Consider the following 18,245-nt stretch of genomic DNA (forward strand, 5'->3'; position numbering starts at 1 on the left):
TGCATGTGCTTTCAGAGTGCTGTTTTCGATTGTCAACCATCTATTAATTCCACAAATCGTCCACGTAGTACATCGGACGAGTACGTCTGCTTGAAAAAAAGACACCGCAGAGAATTAATCGATGTTCATTAGTTCTAATCTTAAAGCATTCAAATAAAACCATAAAGCCATACGATATAATCTGTCTACGCTGTTCCCTGCTTCAGTAAAATAACCAATATAATCAAAGACCGCATACAACCTAAATATATTCGCTTCTCTCATTTTGCAACTGACAGAAGTTGAAAAGTCCGAAAACATGAAATGCCAGCATCAAGGACAACTTCTTCACCACTGTTCTGAGAGTATTGAACAATAAAATGGAATCTTGACCTCACAGTTACCTCGTTATGGCTTTACACCGTATTGCATGCCTCCAATACACTTTCTATGCACATGTGACAATGATAAACCCTTTTCCCAGTTCAGAAATTTGCCATTTATCTCTATTCTGCAGTTTTGAATTTCGCACATTCCGCTTTATTCAGGCGATGATATTTGCGATAGAAGAAATAAACAAGAGTCCCGTTCTGCTTCCAAATATTACGCTGGGGTACAAGATTTATGATTCATGCGATCTACCTCGCCTTTCAGTGAAAGCAGCTTTCGAATTGTTCAACGGACAGGACGCAGCATACACTCAGCAGTCCTGTCCCCCAAGCTCACCCGTCCCTGCCATCGTGGCGGAATCGGGATCCTCACAGTCCCTGGCGGTTGCGGCGTCAATAGGTCCTTTCAGAGTCCCCATGGTAAGACAATTCTTTACTCTATGGTGTTATTATTCTCTTCTCAAACCGTCATAGGTAATCTCCAGAGGTAGTACAGCGGCTCTAGATTCAAAACATGGTACTCTTATTTTATCTGACGAAAAGGACTGACGAAGGGTCTCGGCACGAAACGTCGACAGGGCTTTTCAATACAAGATGTTAGTTTATTACTTCCGAGTGATTCAATAGTTGAATGGCTAGCCTGTATATTATATTCTATAATAAATGCCTAATGTACATGCACTGCCAGTCTTACTATCCTGCACCAACTTCAAGGAGTTATGGTTCTTAATTCCCAGAACCATGTTTCCTGTTCCCTCATGTTTCCTTTAACATTGCCTTTGGGAAAAGCTATAGAGAAGATCTTATGTATTGATGAATTAGTTGGGCAGCAACTACTGAAAATAAATCTTCCTCCATAACAATCGACCGTCAAAGCGAGTGTCATATCTTTATTGTCATCTACAGAAGTACATGTATGTACAGCTTCAGTGGAAACTTTCAGCAACATCATAGGCACATAGCGCTTGATAAACACCATTCACAGAAGAAACACAAATTAAAGAATTTATACTCAGTTCCTACAAGAATGTTAAGCATCTGCTCTTCATGTGATATAAACTGATTCAAGGAGGAAAGATGTCGGTTTGCTGGCCAACTTTTATCCGTCGATCCACATTATTATTAGAATCCAACGTCATACATTTACTGATGTTGGAGCTTGTTGCATTATATATGTGTATGCGTATGTATGATTTGTATACATATACAAATAAACGTATGCATCAACTTATAGACGTGTGTGTGTGTGTGTGTGTGTGTGTGTGTGTGTGTGTGTTTCTCCACCGCCCCCACACTCCCTCAGTTTGGGTTGCCATCAGGTGCATAGTGGAGTATTGGGTGAAATCTTTCACTCAGTGACCTAGCTTTTCTCAGCTTCAGAGAAAGATCGATGCAATTTTGCTTGGGGAACGGAGGATGCTGGACTGTGTTATCTTTCCGCGTCTTCCAAATATTTCCGCCACTGGGGGCTGGGTGAATGAGTAGAAGAGGTTTTGGTGCGGGGAAGTTGGTAGGAAGATTACTGTATTATCCGTGAATGCTCCCATCTGCTCTTCAATCTCTTTGTCACCGTACCATCAGGCAGGAAATGCCGCAGCATTAAGTCAATGAATGATAGGGTGGGAAACAGCTTCTTCCCATTGCACTTTCTGCAACCACCGAAGTCTCATCGACATGAGGCGCCAGTAGCCTTATTGTTTTTGTTCCTTGTCGCCTCTTGCGGTACATCCGGCGGAACTTTTGCCGTTTACTTAGCATTTGTCTTTTTTACGAGGCTGCGTTGCTGGTTGGATGCTCAAGCCAGCACGGATTTAAAGCGTGCAGGGAGTTGGACGGAATCGATCCCTCGAAGTCCAGTGCTGATGCCACCACCGGCTGGCTACCAGGAACTGAATACATTTTTAAAACTTGGATCATGAATGCACCGAATTATTTGTTAATGTATTTGTGGTAACATTACTTTATGTGCTATGTGTACATTATATGTAATCTATAGTGCACCTTGAACGGGAGGATTTGAAATTGAAATTAAACTTGAACTTTACTCAGTTTCCGAAAGACAATTAAATTATAACCCAAATGATAAGGTTAGGTACTCCATAAGATACCCCATGCAAGGCTTGTTTAGAATGTAAGGAGGCATGGGATCCAAGGGAACATTGCGCTGTGGATCCAGAAATGCCTTGCAAATAAAAGGCAAAGACTGGTTGTAGACGGGTTATATTCTGCAAGGAGTCTGGCGACCGTTGGTCTGCCTTAGGGATCTGTTCTGGGATCCCTTCTCCTCATGATTTTTATAAGTGACGTGGATGAGGTAGTGCAGGGATGGTTAGTATATTTTCTGCTGACATAAAGTTGGGGGACGTTGTGGATAGTGTAGAGGGCTGTCAGAGAGACATCGATAGGATGTAAATCTGGGCTGAGAAGAGGCAGATGGTGTTTAACCCAGATATATGTGAGGTGGTTCATTGTGGTACATAAAATTTGATGGAAGAATACAGCGTTAATGGCAAGTCTTTTGGCAGTATAGAGGATCGGAGGGATCTTGGGGTCCTGCTCAATAAGACACGTAAAGCTGTTGCGCAGGTTGACTCTGTGGTTGAGAAGACATACAGTGCGTTGGCCTTCTCAACAGTGGGATTGAGTTTAAGAGCCGAGAGTTAATGTTACAGGCTGTGTAGGACCCTGGTCAGAATACAGTTGAAGTACTGTGTCCATTTCTGGTCACTTCACTACAGTAAGAATGTAGAAACCATTGAAAGGGTGCAGAGAAGATTTACAAGGATGTTGCCTGGAAATGTGATAATAGGCTGAATGAACTTGGCTCTTCTCCTTGGAGCGGTGGAGGATGAAAGATCACCTGATAGAGATATATAAAATGATAAGAGTCATTGATCGTGTGAGTAGTCAGAGGCTTTTGCCGAGGGCTGAAATGCCCAACACGAGAGGGCACAGTTTTACGATGCTTGGAAGTAGCTACAGAGCACTGCAAGGGGTATGCACGGAGAGTGGTGAGCGCCTGGAATTGGCTGCAGGCGACGGAGGTGGATGCGGATACAATAAGTTCTTTTAAGATGCTACTGTACAGGTACATGGAGCTTAGAAAAATAGAGGACTATGGGTAATTTCTAAAGTAAGTACATGTTGAGACGAAGGGCCTACCTTCTGTTGTAGGTTCTTATATGTCTATGTTCTATGTTTCAAATTATTTTCGACAAAGGAAAACTCAAAATTGAAAATAGCAAATACTGACAGGGGCCGTGCAAATATGATGATCGTTTATTGATCCAGAAGTCAACTCGAAATCTTTCTCTGAATGGCTTACATTATCTCCAACATTCTCCGTATAAAATCTAAATCTCATAAATAGGGTAACTGCACACCATTTCCCCAGAGTATAGAAATGAAGATCTAGAAGGCATTGATTTAATATAAGACAGAAATATTACAAAGGAACGTGAGCACAGCCATTTCACACGTAGGACAGCTGGTGTTTAGAATGAGCTGAATCAAGCGCTTGATTCAGGTACAAATAAAAATGTTAAAAGGAGACTGGACAGGTACATAAACTGAAATGGTTTAAAGGCATATATGCTAAATGCAGGTAAATAACAGCAGCTTAGAAGGCATATCGGTTAGTATAAAGCTGTTAGACCGAAAGATCAGTGTCTATACTGCACCACGCTATGACCGTATACCTATATAGAACAGCTGAGAGGGATATAGATCAAATAGAGGTAAATGGGAAAAGCTTAGTGGGCATATAGGTTAGTAAAGAGCAGTTCTGTGTCCATGCTATGCTATAATAATATGGAATACGCCAGTGTAGCACTGTAAACATAGGTACAGATCTTCGCAGGAGGTTTATTCCCCGACACCGAAATAATGTTGCTGTCTTTTTTCTCTCTGTTTCCCTTGTGGTTTCTGACCAGGTTAGTTATTTCGCCACGTGTGCCTGTCTCAGCAACAGGCGAAAATTCCCTTCCTTCTTTCGAACGATCCCAAGCGATTACTTCCAAGCCAAAGCATTGGCCGAACTCGTCAGGCGGTTTGGATGGACTTGGATTGGAACGGTAAGGAGCGACAACGATTATGGCAACTTTGGGATGCAAGCCTTCACTGAGACGGTTCAGCGGCTCGGGGTTTGCATTGCCTTCTCCGAATCTTTCACCAGGGCGGATTCGAGAGAAAGGTTACTTCATGTTACTCGCGTTATTCGGACAGCGTCCACGAAAGTAGTGGTGACTTTTCTCACTCGAACGGACATGGACAATTTATTGCATGAAATTGTTCGACAAAACGTTTCTGGCATTCAGTGGGTGGGCAGTGAAGCGTGGATCGCAACTTCGCTTCTATCTCCAGAGGAGAACAAAAGGTTCGTTACTGGATCCATCGGAATCGCCATCCGTAAAGTGAATATCCCGGGTTTTAAATACTTCTTAACGGATTTTCACCCGTCTGTCTATCCCGGTAATCTTTTAGTTGAAGAATTTTGGGAAAAGACCTTCGGCTGTAGCCTTAAAAGTATGTACAATAACACAGGGGGCGCAACGGCCACCGCACAGCCTCGTCAATGTACAGGAACAGAAAGCCTGAAGACTGTGTCTAACACCTACACGGACGCATCTCAGCTGCGGGTGACCAACAAAGTTTACGAGGCTACATATGCTATAGCTCATGCACTTCATAATATGTTTTCGTGTAAAAGTGGAAAAGGTCCATTTGTCAACCAATCTTGTGCAAACATTTCAAATTTTCAACCATGGCAGGTAAGTAGAATTCACCAAGTTATTCAGGAAGTCGAATTAAAATTCGACGTTTATGCAAAATACTGGGTGACCAATGTCATGTTCTATCGTCTGTGTCTACCTCTAATAGGTTTTGCACTACATGCAATCGCTAAATTTCACAACTAATGTCGGGGAAAGGGTACATTTCAACAGAAACGGAGATTCGGTGCCTACGTACGATGTTGTGAACTGGCAGTTGAATAGCGAGGGGAATGCCGCAGTCTCGATAGTTGGTCATTATGACGGATCTGCACCTTCGGCTGAACAACTCAAAATAAATGAAGGATCAATAGTGTGGACTGGTGGTCGCACAAAGGTAAACGTAAAAATGAGTTTCCTATTTTCACTATATAATTTTAGCTTTTAAAAGCTAAATTTCTTTCTGTAACATATCATCATGACTGAGATTGGTGATGTCACAGTACAGCTGAACTACAGGCGGTCCCCAGGTTACGAAAGGCCGAGTTCACGACAGCTCTACTTAACAACGAGGTCCATAACATTATTAAGTTCAAAACTCACCGTACGTTCAAGACTTCATCCCAACAGGGGGCGCACCATGTTTTTTCCGAGTTACCTCAGTCTGTCCGCCAGTCAGTCTATCTCTCTCCCTCTCTCTCTCCGTCTCTCTCCCACTTTTCCCCGGTCTCTCCCTCTCTCTCTCTCTCTATCTCCCTCGCTCTCCCTCTCTCGCTCTCTCTCACGCACTCTCACTCACGCTCTCTCTATGTCCTTCTTCCTCTCTCTCGCTCCCTTTCTCTATCTCTCTCTCTTTCTTTTCTTCTCACTCTCTGTCCCTCTCTCTCAGGCTCACTCACTGCCTCTCTCTCTTGCTCTTTCTTTCTCTCTTTCTGCACCCCCACCTCTATCTCCCTCTCTTTCCCCCTCTCTCTATCTCTCTCCCTCCCTCTCTGTCTCTCCTCTCTCTGTCTCTCTCTCTCTCTCTCTCTCTCTCTCTCTCTCTCTCTCTCTCTCTCTCTCTCTCTCTCTCTCTCGATCTCTCTCTCTCTCTCTCTCTCTCTCTCTCTCTCTCTCTCTCTCTCTCTCTCTCTCTCTCTCTCTCTCTCTCGATTTATTTTGTTTCTTCCTTTCTCCACTGTTAGTAATTACAATAGATTGATGCTATTCAGTTCAATAGCGCATGCGGTGATACAGAAGCACTGTCATTACCAGGGGGTCCAAATATTTCCTAGTTGAAAAATATTGGAAAAATACGCGTACAATTTGGACGAATTACACCCAGCAAAATGCACGACGAGTCTACTGATGATTTATTCTCTGCATACAAAAGTGAGTAAGATCTAACAACGTACTGATATTTCGAGCCATTCAGTTATACATTAGAGAAACAAACTCTTCAATCTCACTCACCCGTGCTGACTAAGGTGCACACGTATTTGCTTGCACGGTCCACATCCCTATAATCCTGTGAATCCATGTACCCATCCAAGCGTCTAAACAGTTTAATTGCACCAGCCTAAACCTCTACCTCTGCCAGTGTTACCAAATACCTGCAAACCTCTGGATGAAGTAAATGCCTCTCAAGTCAATTAAACTCTGTATTGAAACTCACATTAAACCTGTTCCGGTAGTGATATTTTCTCTGATTGAAGAAAATGCCCCTCAGGTTCCTTTTAAATTTGTCGACGCTACACATTAAACCCAGTAGGTTTTCCGTCCCACAAAAAAACATTAATACATTTTTGTTCTTTGCTACCAGGCTCCCCGGGCAGTTTGTTCCAACAGCTGTTCCCCTGGAACAAGAAAAGCAGCTCGCAAGGGACAGCCTATTTGTTGCTTTGATTGCATTCAGTGCGCCGAAGGTACGATCAGTAACGCCACAGGTATGGACAAATAACTTATGTATTGTTCATGTGGCCGCAGGCGTCACCAGACCTCTTATAAATCAGCTTTTCCTTTCTTCCTTCAAGATTCAATTGAGTGCATGAGGTGCCCCAGCGATTCCTGGCCCAACGACCTGCAAGTCCAATGCATACAGAAGCAGGTTGACTTTCTCTCATTTACCGAGGTGATGGGGGTTGTTCTGACGACGCTGGCATTGATCGGAACTTGCTTCACTGCCACGATAGGCATCATTTTCTTACTTCACAAAAACACTCCGATCGTGAAGGCCAACAATTCGGAACTCAGCTTTCTTCTTCTCCTCGCGCTGAGCCTGTGCTTCCTCTGTTCAATCGCATTCATTGGCGAGCCGTCGGCGTGGTCCTGTATGTTACGCCACACCATGTTTGGTATTACTTTTGTCCTTTGTGTCTCCTGTGTTTTGGGCAAGACGATTGTTGTGGTGATGGCATTTCAGGCAAAGCTACCCAGTAATAATGTGGCCAAATGGTTTGGTCCCCTACAACAGCGCCTGACTGTGTTTCTTCTTACACTGCTGCAATGTTTAATATGTACCGTCTGGCTGATCAAATCCCCACCTCTCCCTGTCAAAAACATGGTTTATTCGAATGAAGTGATTCTCCTCCAATGTGACGTTGGGTCCGAAGTAGCATTTTACTGCGTCTTGGGTTACATTGGCTGCCTGTCATTGGTTTGTTTTACCGTTGCCTTTTTGGCACGAAATTTGCCAGATAATTTCAACGAGGCGAAATACATCACATTTAGCATGCTGATATTCTGCGCTGTTTGGATATCTTTCATTCCAGCTTACGTCAGTTCTCCAGGGAAATTAACTGTGGCAGTGGAAGTGTTCGCAATTTTGGCTTCCAGTTTCGGCTTACTTTTCTGTATCTTTGCACCTAAATGTTACATCATATTGTTAAAGCCGGAGAGAAATACGAAGAAACATTTGATGGGGAAAGTGCCTTCGTGAAGGCTTTAAGTGGCATTAATGTTAATTAACTGGTCCTTGTTTATTATTGTCACAAGTACCTCAATACATTTGAAGCTGGTCTTGCATACTCTTCATACGGATCACGTCACGACACATTGCATTGAGGTAGAACAAGATAAAACAATGACAATGCAAATAAAGTTTAAAAGAGACAGATAAAATGCAGTACAGGTAAACATTAAAGCACAAAATCATAACGTCGTGAATATGAAGTTCCGAAGTAAATTTGTTGATACAGAGTACTTCTGATACAACCGCTTCCTCTGTAAACGCTTGTCCGTTTAGTTCACCTGCTCTTCTTCAAAGTAGCTTCCATTGAGGATTCTAAGTAGGGAATATTGATTCTGTACTTTGCCGGCATTCTTTTTGTTACAGTGCAATAAGTATCTATTTAATTCGTTCCCAATCAAAAGGCGTCCTCGATTTACTTATTCGGGGGTAGATCTACGAATCAAATATTGAGAATGTAATGCATTGGCTGAAAGGCAATAGATTTATAGTGAGCAGCTATATTGGAAACTTACTAGCATTATCATTTTACCAAATAGACGACGGGACAAAATTGATATTTTAAAGGACAGACACAATGGGACAGATTCCACCGGGTCTCTAATTTTTCTTTTAGAAAACAGAACCACACACCAACCACCACCCTCTGTCTTTATTTCACAGCTCACCAAAGTGACTTCATTGTATAATGAACAACGTGCATATTCGTTGCCAAAGGAGATTTGAATGAAAAATGCGTCCTTGGCATATTTTCTCCTCCATCTGCAACATTAAAGTGATATTAGATACAGAACAAATTTCCTCTAAATGCAGCATTTGATAATGCGTTGCTCTGGCTTAGGAGAATATTAAATAAGCGCAGCTGCTTCATTCAACCGTGAGTCATCACAGGCCCACACAGGACAAAAGGTTTTCTCATCTCGGTGCTATATGGCCAACATGGCCATGCAAACTACCCGCACGTGCCATCACGCCTGCGGTCCCACAGTGCCAGGTCAATTATAAAACCTTCGGTTTTGAACCAAACGGCACAACCCCAACCACAACAGTTTACCAACATTGTGGTTGCTTTGATGATCTTACAGCAAAATGGACTTCCTTATTTATTTGTTCTTACTGAATTTTCTTCTAAATTTTATTTTAATATATTCTCTTGAAAATTCTGTTTCTATGATGTCATGTGATTTTGCGAGGAGAAAGGAGCTAGATTGCTGCGGGTGGTCAGTGGTAAAAGGGGTAGATCAGTGAGATCATAGGCAGAAGTGAATTGCTTATTGATATTGGCAGGGCAAGTTTTTTTTAAAGTATAGGGCATTCTGGACATTTGAAATATAAAGATATCAGGATGAACGTACATATGTGATATGACCAAAGATGTTCCGGTCAATGCGGTGCACTATGATGAACACACGCACGTATTCTGCTATCTGAGTTACTGTCGTCTTTCTGTCAGCCAGAACGAGTTTGACCCTTCTTCTTTAACGACCTTGTTGCACGGTTAGAGATTGGCTGGCATGACGCTGTGGGCTTTACTGAACCAGGGTTGAAGGAAAGTTCATAGCTGAGAGCTTATCATTCAAGGATACACATTCTATCGAAAGGACAGGCAGGTAGGCAAAGAGGTTGGCGTGACTCTGTTGGTAAAAAAAATGTAATTAAATCCTTAGAAAGAGGAGACAAGATCGGAAGCCATAGTGGGTAGAGTTAAGAAACTGCAATGGATTAGAACCTGATGTGCGTTATATAGAGGCCTCATAATACTAGCCGGGATGTGGGCTACAAACTATAACGGGTCGTTAAAAAAAGGCATATCAAAAAGGCAATGTTACGATAGTCTTGGGGGATTTGAATTTGCGTATTGGTTGGGGAAATCAGGTGGGTGGTCAATCCCAAGAAAGATGCCTACATGATGTTTTTTTTTTTCAGAGCAACGGCTGTTTGAGCCTGCTGGGGAATCATTTGTTCTGGATTGCGCATTCTGTAATAACCAGAATTTTATTTGCGGAGCTCAAGGTAAAAGAACGCTTCAGAAGCAATAATAGTAACATAATTAAATTAACTCTGCTGTTTCAGAAGGAGAAGCTGAAGTCGAGTGTAAATGCATTACAGTGGAGTAAAGGGAATTAGAAGCTCATCAGAGGGGAAGTGGCTAAACTTGATTACAAGTGGGCACCAGCAGGGATGACTACTGAGCAGTAGTTGCTGCACATTCCGGGGGCAATTAGGAAGGCGCATGATCGCTGCATCCCAGAGACGTGGATGAAAAGTGAAGTCATAGCCAACATAAAAGGGTGGCATAAAAAAGAGTACAGATTAATGGAAAGTCACAGGATTCGGAGCAAGAAGGCTGCAAGTGAACTGCTGATTTTTCGGAGCGAGGGAGTTCTTTTCCTACTCGGGTTAAAGAGACGCGAGACTGTGCAGGCGCGTGACGTCAGCCAGTAGAGAGCTGAAGGTTTAAAAGAAGGCCGCCATATCCAGCAGGCAGCGGAGTGAGAGGCAGCAGCGTGGTAGGGCTTTGGCTCAACGGGCCTAGGCAGTAACGGGACGAGGCGAGGTAGGAAGTATGTGTGTGAGGCCAGTTTTCTCTGTTCAGTGTCAGATGTGGGGGTTCTGGAGTCTCCCAGCCTTCAGGACGGGCAAATCGGCACCAGGTGTTTCGAGCTGCAAATCCTGAGGGATCGAGTTAGGGAACTGGAGATGCAGCTCGATGTCCTTCGCCTCGTCAGGGAGAGCGAGAAGGTGATAGGTGTTACACGTAGATGTTCATGCCGGGGCAACAGGAGACAGACAGGCGGGTCGTAGTCAGGAGGTGGAAGTCCAAGAGCCAGGTACTAGAGAGTACCCCTGTGGCTGTTCTCTTTGACAATAACTGTTGGGGGGGTGCAGCCTACCTGGAGGAAACGGCAGTGGTCATACCTTTGGCACAGACGCTGGCCCTGTGGCTCAGAAAGCTAGGGAAGGCAGTAGTGATATTGGACTCTATAGATAGGGGGTCAGACAGCCGATTTTGTGGATGCTGGAAAGAAAGTCGATGGTAGTTTGCCTCCCAGGTGTCATGGTCCGGGATGTTTCCGATCGTGTCCAAGATATCCTGCGGTGCGAGGGAGAACAGCCAGAGGTCATGGTACATTTTAGTACCAATGACATAGTTAGGAAAAGGAAAGAAGTCCTGAATAACGACTACAGAGAGTAAGGAAGGCAGTTGAGCAGCAGGACAGCAAAGGTAGTAATCTCGAGATTACAGCCTGTGCCACGCAACAGTGAGAATACAAATAGGATGAGGTGGAGGATAGATGCGTGACTGAAGGTTTAGAGCAAGGCGCAGGGATTCAGATTTCTGGATCATTGGGACATCTTTTGGGGCAATTGTGACCTGTACAAAAAGGACAGGTTGCACTTGAATCCTAGGGGGACCAATATCCTGGCGGGGAGGTTTGCGAAGGCTACTGGGGAGAGTTTAAACTGGAATAGTCGGGGGGGGGGGGGGGGTAGGAACCGAACTGAAGAGACTTGGCAAGAGGATAAATAGAGAAAGATTCCAAACAGTGCGAGAGGGGGAACCGGTCGGTGATAGAGAAGGTTCACTGTCAGACTGAAGGATTGAGATCTGTCTGTATTAATACAAGGAGTGTTGTGAACAAATCGGATGAGTTTAGAGCGTGGATCAGTACTTGGAGATACGATGTGGTGGGAATTACAAAGACTTGAATGGCTCAGGGACAGGATTGGTTACTTCAATTGCTGGGTTTTAGATGTTTCAGAAAGGACAGGGCGGGAGGGAAAAGAGGTGGGGGCGTGGCACTGTTCATCAGAGATAATGTCACGGCCGTAGAAAAGGTGGACGCCATGCAGGGATTGTATACGGAGTCTCTGTGGGTGGAGGTTAGGATCAGGAAGAGGTCAATAACATAACCGGGTGTTTTTTTAGGCCGCCAAATACTAGCAGGGATATCGAGGAGCAGATAAGGAAACGGATCCTGGAGGGTGTAATAATAACAGAGTTGTCGTGATGGAAGATTTTAATTTCCCAAATATCGACTGAAATCTCCCTAGAGAGAATGGGTTAGATGGGGTGGTGTTTGTTCGGTGTATTCAGAAAGGTTCCTTGACACAGTATGCAGATAAGCCTACAAGAAGAGAGGCTGTACTTGATTTGGTATTGGGAAAAGAACCAGGTCAGGTGTCAGATCACTCAGTGGGAGAGCATTTTGGAGATAGTGATCATAATTCTATCTCTTTTAGATTAGCATTGCAGAGAGAAAGGAACAGACAGGTTAGAAAACGTTTAATTGGAGTAAAGGGGACTGACAGGCTATCAGGCAGGAAATTGGGGGCTTAAATTGGCAACAGCTGCTCTCAGGGAAAAGTACGGGAAAATGTGGCAAATATTCAGGGGATATTCAGGAGTTCTGTATATGTAAGTTCCAATGAGACAGGGAAGTTATGGTAGGTTACAGGAACCGTGGCAAACAAAGGCTGTAACAAATCTAGTCAAGAAGAAAAGAAAAGCTTATAAATAGTTCAGAGAGCTAGGTAATGAAAGAGATTTAGAAGATTCTAAGGCTACTAGGAAGGAGCCTAAGAAGGAAATTAAGAAGGAAATCAGGAGAGCCAGAAGGGGCCATGAGAAGGTCTTGGCGGGCGGGATTAAGGAAAACGCCAAGGCATTTTACAACTATGTGAAGAGCAAGAGGATAAAACGTGAAAGAAAAGGACCTATCAAGTGTGACAGTGTGAAATTGTTTATGGAACCGGAGGAAATAGCAGGAGTACTTCATAAATATTTTACTTCAGCATTCACAATGGAAAATGATCTTAGTGATTATAGTGATGACTTGCAGCAGACTAAAAAGCTTGAGCATGTAGATATTAAGAAAGAGGGTGTGCTGGAGCTTTTGGAAAGCATCAAGTTGGATCACTTCCCGATCCGGACGAAATGTGCCCAAGCTACTGTGGAAGGCAAGAGAGGGGATTGCTGAGCCTTTGGCGACGATCTTTGTATTATCGATGGGGACGGGAGAGGCTCCGAGGGATTGGAGGGTTGAGAATGCTGTTCTTTTATTCAAAAAAGGGAGTAGAGATAACCCAGAAAATTATAAGCCAGTGAGTTTTGCCTCAATGTTTGGTAAGTTGATGGAGAAGATCCTGAGAGGCAGGATTTATGAATGTTTGGAGAGTAATAATATGATTAGTAGTAGTCAGCCTAGTTTTGTAAAGGGCAGGTAGTTACAAAACACATTGATGAAGGAAGAACAGTAGATGTAGTGTATCTGGATTTTAGCAAATCATTCGATAAGGTACCCCATGCAAGGCTTACTGAGAAAGTAAGAAGGCATTGGATCCAAGGGGACATTGTTTTGTGGATCCAGAGCTGGCCTGTCTTCGAAGGCAAAGAGTGGTTGTAGTCGGGTAATATTCAGCATGGAGGTCGGTCACCAGTGGAGTGCCTCAGGGATCTGCTCTGGGACCCTTACTCCTCGTGATTTTTTATAAATGACCCGGATGAGGAAGTGGAGGGATGGGTTAGTAAGTTTGCTGTTGATACAAAGGATAGAGAACATCTCTATCTAACACCTCTGGATAGTTTGGAGGGCTGTCATAGTTTACAACGGGACATTGATTGGATGCAAATCTGGGCTGAGAAGTGGCAGATAGAGTTCAACCCAGATAAGTGAGAAGTGGTTCATTTTGGTAGGTCAAATATAATGGCATAATATAGTATTAATGGTAAGATTCTTGGCAGTGAGGTCAGAGGGATCTTGGGGTCCGAGTCCATAGGAAGCTCAAAGCAGCTGCGCAAGCTGACTCTGTGATTTTGAATGCGTATGGTGTATTGGCCTTCGGGAAACGTGGAATTAACTTAGGAGCCGAGAGGTAATATTGTACCTATATAAGACCCTAATCAGACCCCACTTGGAGTACTGTCCTCAGATTTGGTCGTCTCACTGTAAGAATGACGTGGAAGCCATAGAAAGGGTGCAAAGGAGATTTACACAGATGTTGCCCGGATTGGGGAGAATGCCTTATGAGAATAGATTGAGTGAACTCGGCCGTTTCTCCTTGGAGCGAAGGAGGTTGAGAGGTGACCTGATAGAAGTGTACAAGATGATGAGAGGCATTGATCGTGTAATTCGTCAGAGGCCTTTTCCCAGGTTTGAAATGGTTTCAACAAGAGGACACAGGTTTAATGTGCTGGGGAGTAGGTACAGAGGAGATGTCCGGGGTAAGTTTTTCACTCAGAGAGTGGCTAGTGTGTAGAATGTGCTGCCGGCAACGGTGGTGGAGACGAATACGATAGGGTCTTTTAGTTAGCTTTTAGATAGGAACATGGAGCTTAGTAAAATAGAGGGCTATACGTAAGCCTAGTAAGTTCTAAGATAGGGACATGTTCGGCACAACTTTGTGGGCCGAAGGGCCTGCATTGTGCTGTAGCTTTTCTATGTTTCTATGGACTGGGGATTTTTAGAAACCAAAAGATAGCAGCAAGCGGTGAAAAGATGCTATATGAAAGCAATCTAGGCAACAATATCACAGAGGATACCACAACTTTCTTCAGATATATAAAGAGTAAATGGGATGAGAGAAGCTGAAGCGGTAGTAATGGAGCAAAGGCAATGGCAAACGAGCTGAATAAGCATTTTGCCTCTCTGGAAGACTTTAACTGTTTGCCAGAAGTTCGAAGGTGTCAGGGTGGAAAGGTAAGTGCAGTTGCTGTTTCTAGAGAGAAGATCCTTGGGATTCTGAAAGGTCTGAAGCTAAATGTTATCGGGACCAGATGGAGCACATTCAAGTGTCCTGAAAAACAAAACATAGCTGAGGACAATATGGAGGCATTAATAAAGGTTATTCCACAATTGTAGATTGTGCTATGGTTCAGGAGGACTAGGAATTGCATGTGTCACTCCACTCTGCAGGACGGGAGACGAAACGAAACTATAGGCTAGTTAGCCTGACTTCAGTATTGGGGAGACGTTGGAGTCGATTGTTAAGGATGTGGTTTCGGGGTACGGAGGCACATGAGAAAATAGGCCAAAGTCGGCATTATTACTTTCAGAGAAATTCTTGCCTGACAAACATGTTGGAATTCCTTGAGGAAATAACAGGCAGGATAGACGAAATGGAATCGGTGAATGTTGTATACTTGAATTTTAAAACGGCCTTTCACAAAATGCTGCATGTCAGCTTGCCTAACAAAATAAGGGCGCATATATTAGAGGCAATATACTCGCGTTGATAGAACATTGGCCGATTAGCAGGAAACAAAGAGTGGTGATAAAGAGAGCCTTTTCTAATTGGATGCCAGTGAACATTACTGTCTCCCAGGGGGTCAGTTTTGGAATGGCCTTTTTTATGTTGTACGTCAATGATTGTGATGACCCAATTTATACCGTTGTGTACACGTATATAGACAGTACTACGATCGCTGGGAGTGTGTGCGTGGTGTTGTGGAAGCAAGGAGTCTCGAGAAGGACTCAGACAGATTGGGAGAATGGACAAAGAAGTGGCAACTGGAATAGAGTGTCGGGAAGTATAAGGTCATGCACTTTGCTCGAAGGAAGAAAAGCATAGACTAGTTTCTAAACGAAGAGAAATTCAACAACCTCGGTGGAACCTCCTGCAGGATTCCATAAAAGTCAATTTGCAGGCTGAGACGGTGTTGATGAAGGCAAATACAACGTTAGCATCCATTTTTAAGGGACTGAAATATAAAGCAAGGATGTAATGCTCAGGCTTTACAAGACAATGGTAATGTCTCATTTGGGGTATTGCGAGAGGTCCTGTGCCCCTTATTTAACAACGGATGTGCTGACATTGGAGAGATTTCAGTGGAAGTTTATGAGAATGATTCCCGGAATGAAAGGCATATGAGGAGCGATTGATGGACCTGTGCCTTTACTCGCTGGAGTTTAAAAGAATGTTAATATCCTTGAAACCAATCGAATGTTTAAAGGTCTAATGTAGTGTATATGTAGAGATGTTTCCTGTCGTGGCGGAGTCTAAACCAGCCTGCACATCCTGAGAACACAGGGAAGTTCTGTTAGAACAGAGATAAGAAGGTATTTCTTTAGCCAGTGGGAAGTGAATCTGTGGAATTAGTTGTCATATGCGCCCGCAGAGACCAGGTCAATTGGTATATTTACGGCGGAAGTTGATAGTCTCTTGATTGGTCAGGACGTCAAAGGTCATGGGGATATGACAGAAGAACTGCTTGAGAGGGAGATAGATCCGCCATGATGGAGAGGCATAGTAGATTCAATTATCTGAGTGATCTGATTCATCTCCGACGTCTTATCATCTTATGGTTTTATGGATTATCAGGCCAACCGCCGTTTACAGCGGATGAGACGGTGACTGCACGGTCTGCAGTTCGGGTTATCTGATCTCCAGGGTGCTGCTGAAAACAGCAGCAGATACTGGTTTGGGTTAGCCGTCTCCTGGCCTCACAAACCGTCCTCCTCTTACATTATTGATGTTTCAATACTGCCAGGCCATACTAGAAGCCCGCAAGACAACGCCCAGTCATCTCACATTTGAAGACGAGCTGATCCTAAGTAAAGAAATCTCTATTCCAACATATTCGTCATACTGCTGGACCTCGGGGTGAGGAGAGGTACCCTGTGAAGGAACAGATTTCAGCTACCGGGACAAACTGATCAAAGTGAGAGTTATGCACAAAAGCCATCTTCTCATAAAAACAGGAGATGAACGGTCAGGAGGTGAAACAGGGTATTCCAGAACTAGATTGATGTTTTGGTCGTTCAAAGACGGAAAACCGGTCAGATTACTAAATCTCAGCCTCATGATGTTCATGGGGAATGCTCACTTTGCTCATGCCAGTCCGGGATTTTTCTCTTCTCTTCCTCTCTCTTCATCATCTAAGACACTTGATTGATCGCCAACAGTCCCGGATGATGATTAGTTCTAAACTAAGCTGGCCCTTTGTCCCTTGGTCTGTTGTACGCTCCTCTCCGTTATTGATATACTGTTCCGTTTTCCTCTCGCTTCGTTACCACTTGAGATTTTTGAAGACTGGACGGCCCTTTTGTTTTTCATTCTGTGTTCTGTTTGGGGGTCAGCAAATACAGTTCGCCCAGTGGGGGAGACGGAGAGGGAGGGGGAAACACGAGGGCTGCTGACTAAAGAGGGAACGCCAAACCCATTATCATATGGAGGTCAAACTTGAAAGCATTTTCCTCTAATTTTGCCGATGCTTCCTTGCCGTTGATTCTCCACAGCCTCTCAGCCAAGATTTCCTCATGATCACAAGACACTGATGGACTGGTAATACAATTAGTGCATGTCATTTTAATTCGTTTAAAGGCGAGAACGACGACGGGGGTCATGCGTGAGCACGGTTGATGCGCGGAATAGGCTCTCATGCTGCGGTGCCTCCTGTTATAACGACTGGGCGAAGGTGGCGCTGGGGTGGTGTAGGAAAGAACACAGTTCCGGTCGACGCGCTGGAATCCATAGTGGGTTGAAGCTGGCCTCTGTTGGCCAGCTCTTCCATTGGTGCTGCTCTCCATTGTTCGTTCTCTGGAAGACAAGCTATATTACCATGATCTGCTACTGACCCAGCGCTACTGAGAAACTGCTGCGTATTTGTTCTTCTAGATTCATGTCTGCAGAACTATCAATCTTCAGGGCACGCTACTCAGCTTCTGCGAATATTATTTTGTTCCTGTATGTGCTATATTTACTTCGTGTGCTACGTGCTGAGTGTGACCGTATGCATTATGTTCAGCACATTTTGTCCAGACGGATTATTGACTGACAATTAACCTTGAACTGCTTTGCCACCTGGCCTACCTTGCGTAGCCCCTTTTCACCTACTGTGCACTTGCACTGCAAAAGCCCTCTAATCCACAAAACTTGTCAATGCCGTCCCATTCACAATATAGTCTTGTGAGTGTCCGACGTACATCACTTCATACCCATCAAATTCGAAAGCTTGCTGCCATTCCTCAGTCCATTCACCTACATGATCAAGATCACCCGCTTCGCTATCAGCTAAACACACAAATTATCATGAATACCCCCTTACTATCAATATTATTCCTGGTTATCGACTATCACAGTTAGCACCCTGGGACAGGACTGAGGAAGGTTTGAAATCATTAATGGGTATTGGGTTTCTGTGCGGCTGTAGGGCGCGATCTGGGATTGGGGACCATTGTGACCAGGCTCTGAACTGAGCTGGATTAAACGGCGAAGGAA

The 18,245-nt window shown here is 44.0% G+C and overlaps 1 protein-coding gene across 1 annotated transcript; it reads left to right on the forward strand.

Moving 5' to 3' along the window:
- The first annotated feature begins 503 nt into the window (after positions 1-503).
- Positions 504-7,994, forward strand: LOC140724513 (extracellular calcium-sensing receptor-like). Its single transcript, XM_073038958.1, has 5 exons — positions 504-788; positions 4,301-5,137; positions 5,247-5,474; positions 6,879-7,002; positions 7,090-7,994. Exons 1-5 carry the CDS (start codon positions 531-533, stop codon positions 7,992-7,994), a joined length of 2,352 nt encoding a protein of 783 aa, XP_072895059.1. The 5' UTR covers positions 504-530.
- Positions 7,995-18,245: the final 10,251 nt, after the last annotated feature.

The sequence above is a fragment of the Hemitrygon akajei genome, chromosome 3, assembly GCF_048418815.1.
Source record: "Hemitrygon akajei chromosome 3, sHemAka1.3, whole genome shotgun sequence".
In the NCBI taxonomy this organism is placed as follows: domain Eukaryota; kingdom Metazoa; phylum Chordata; class Chondrichthyes; order Myliobatiformes; family Dasyatidae; genus Hemitrygon; species Hemitrygon akajei.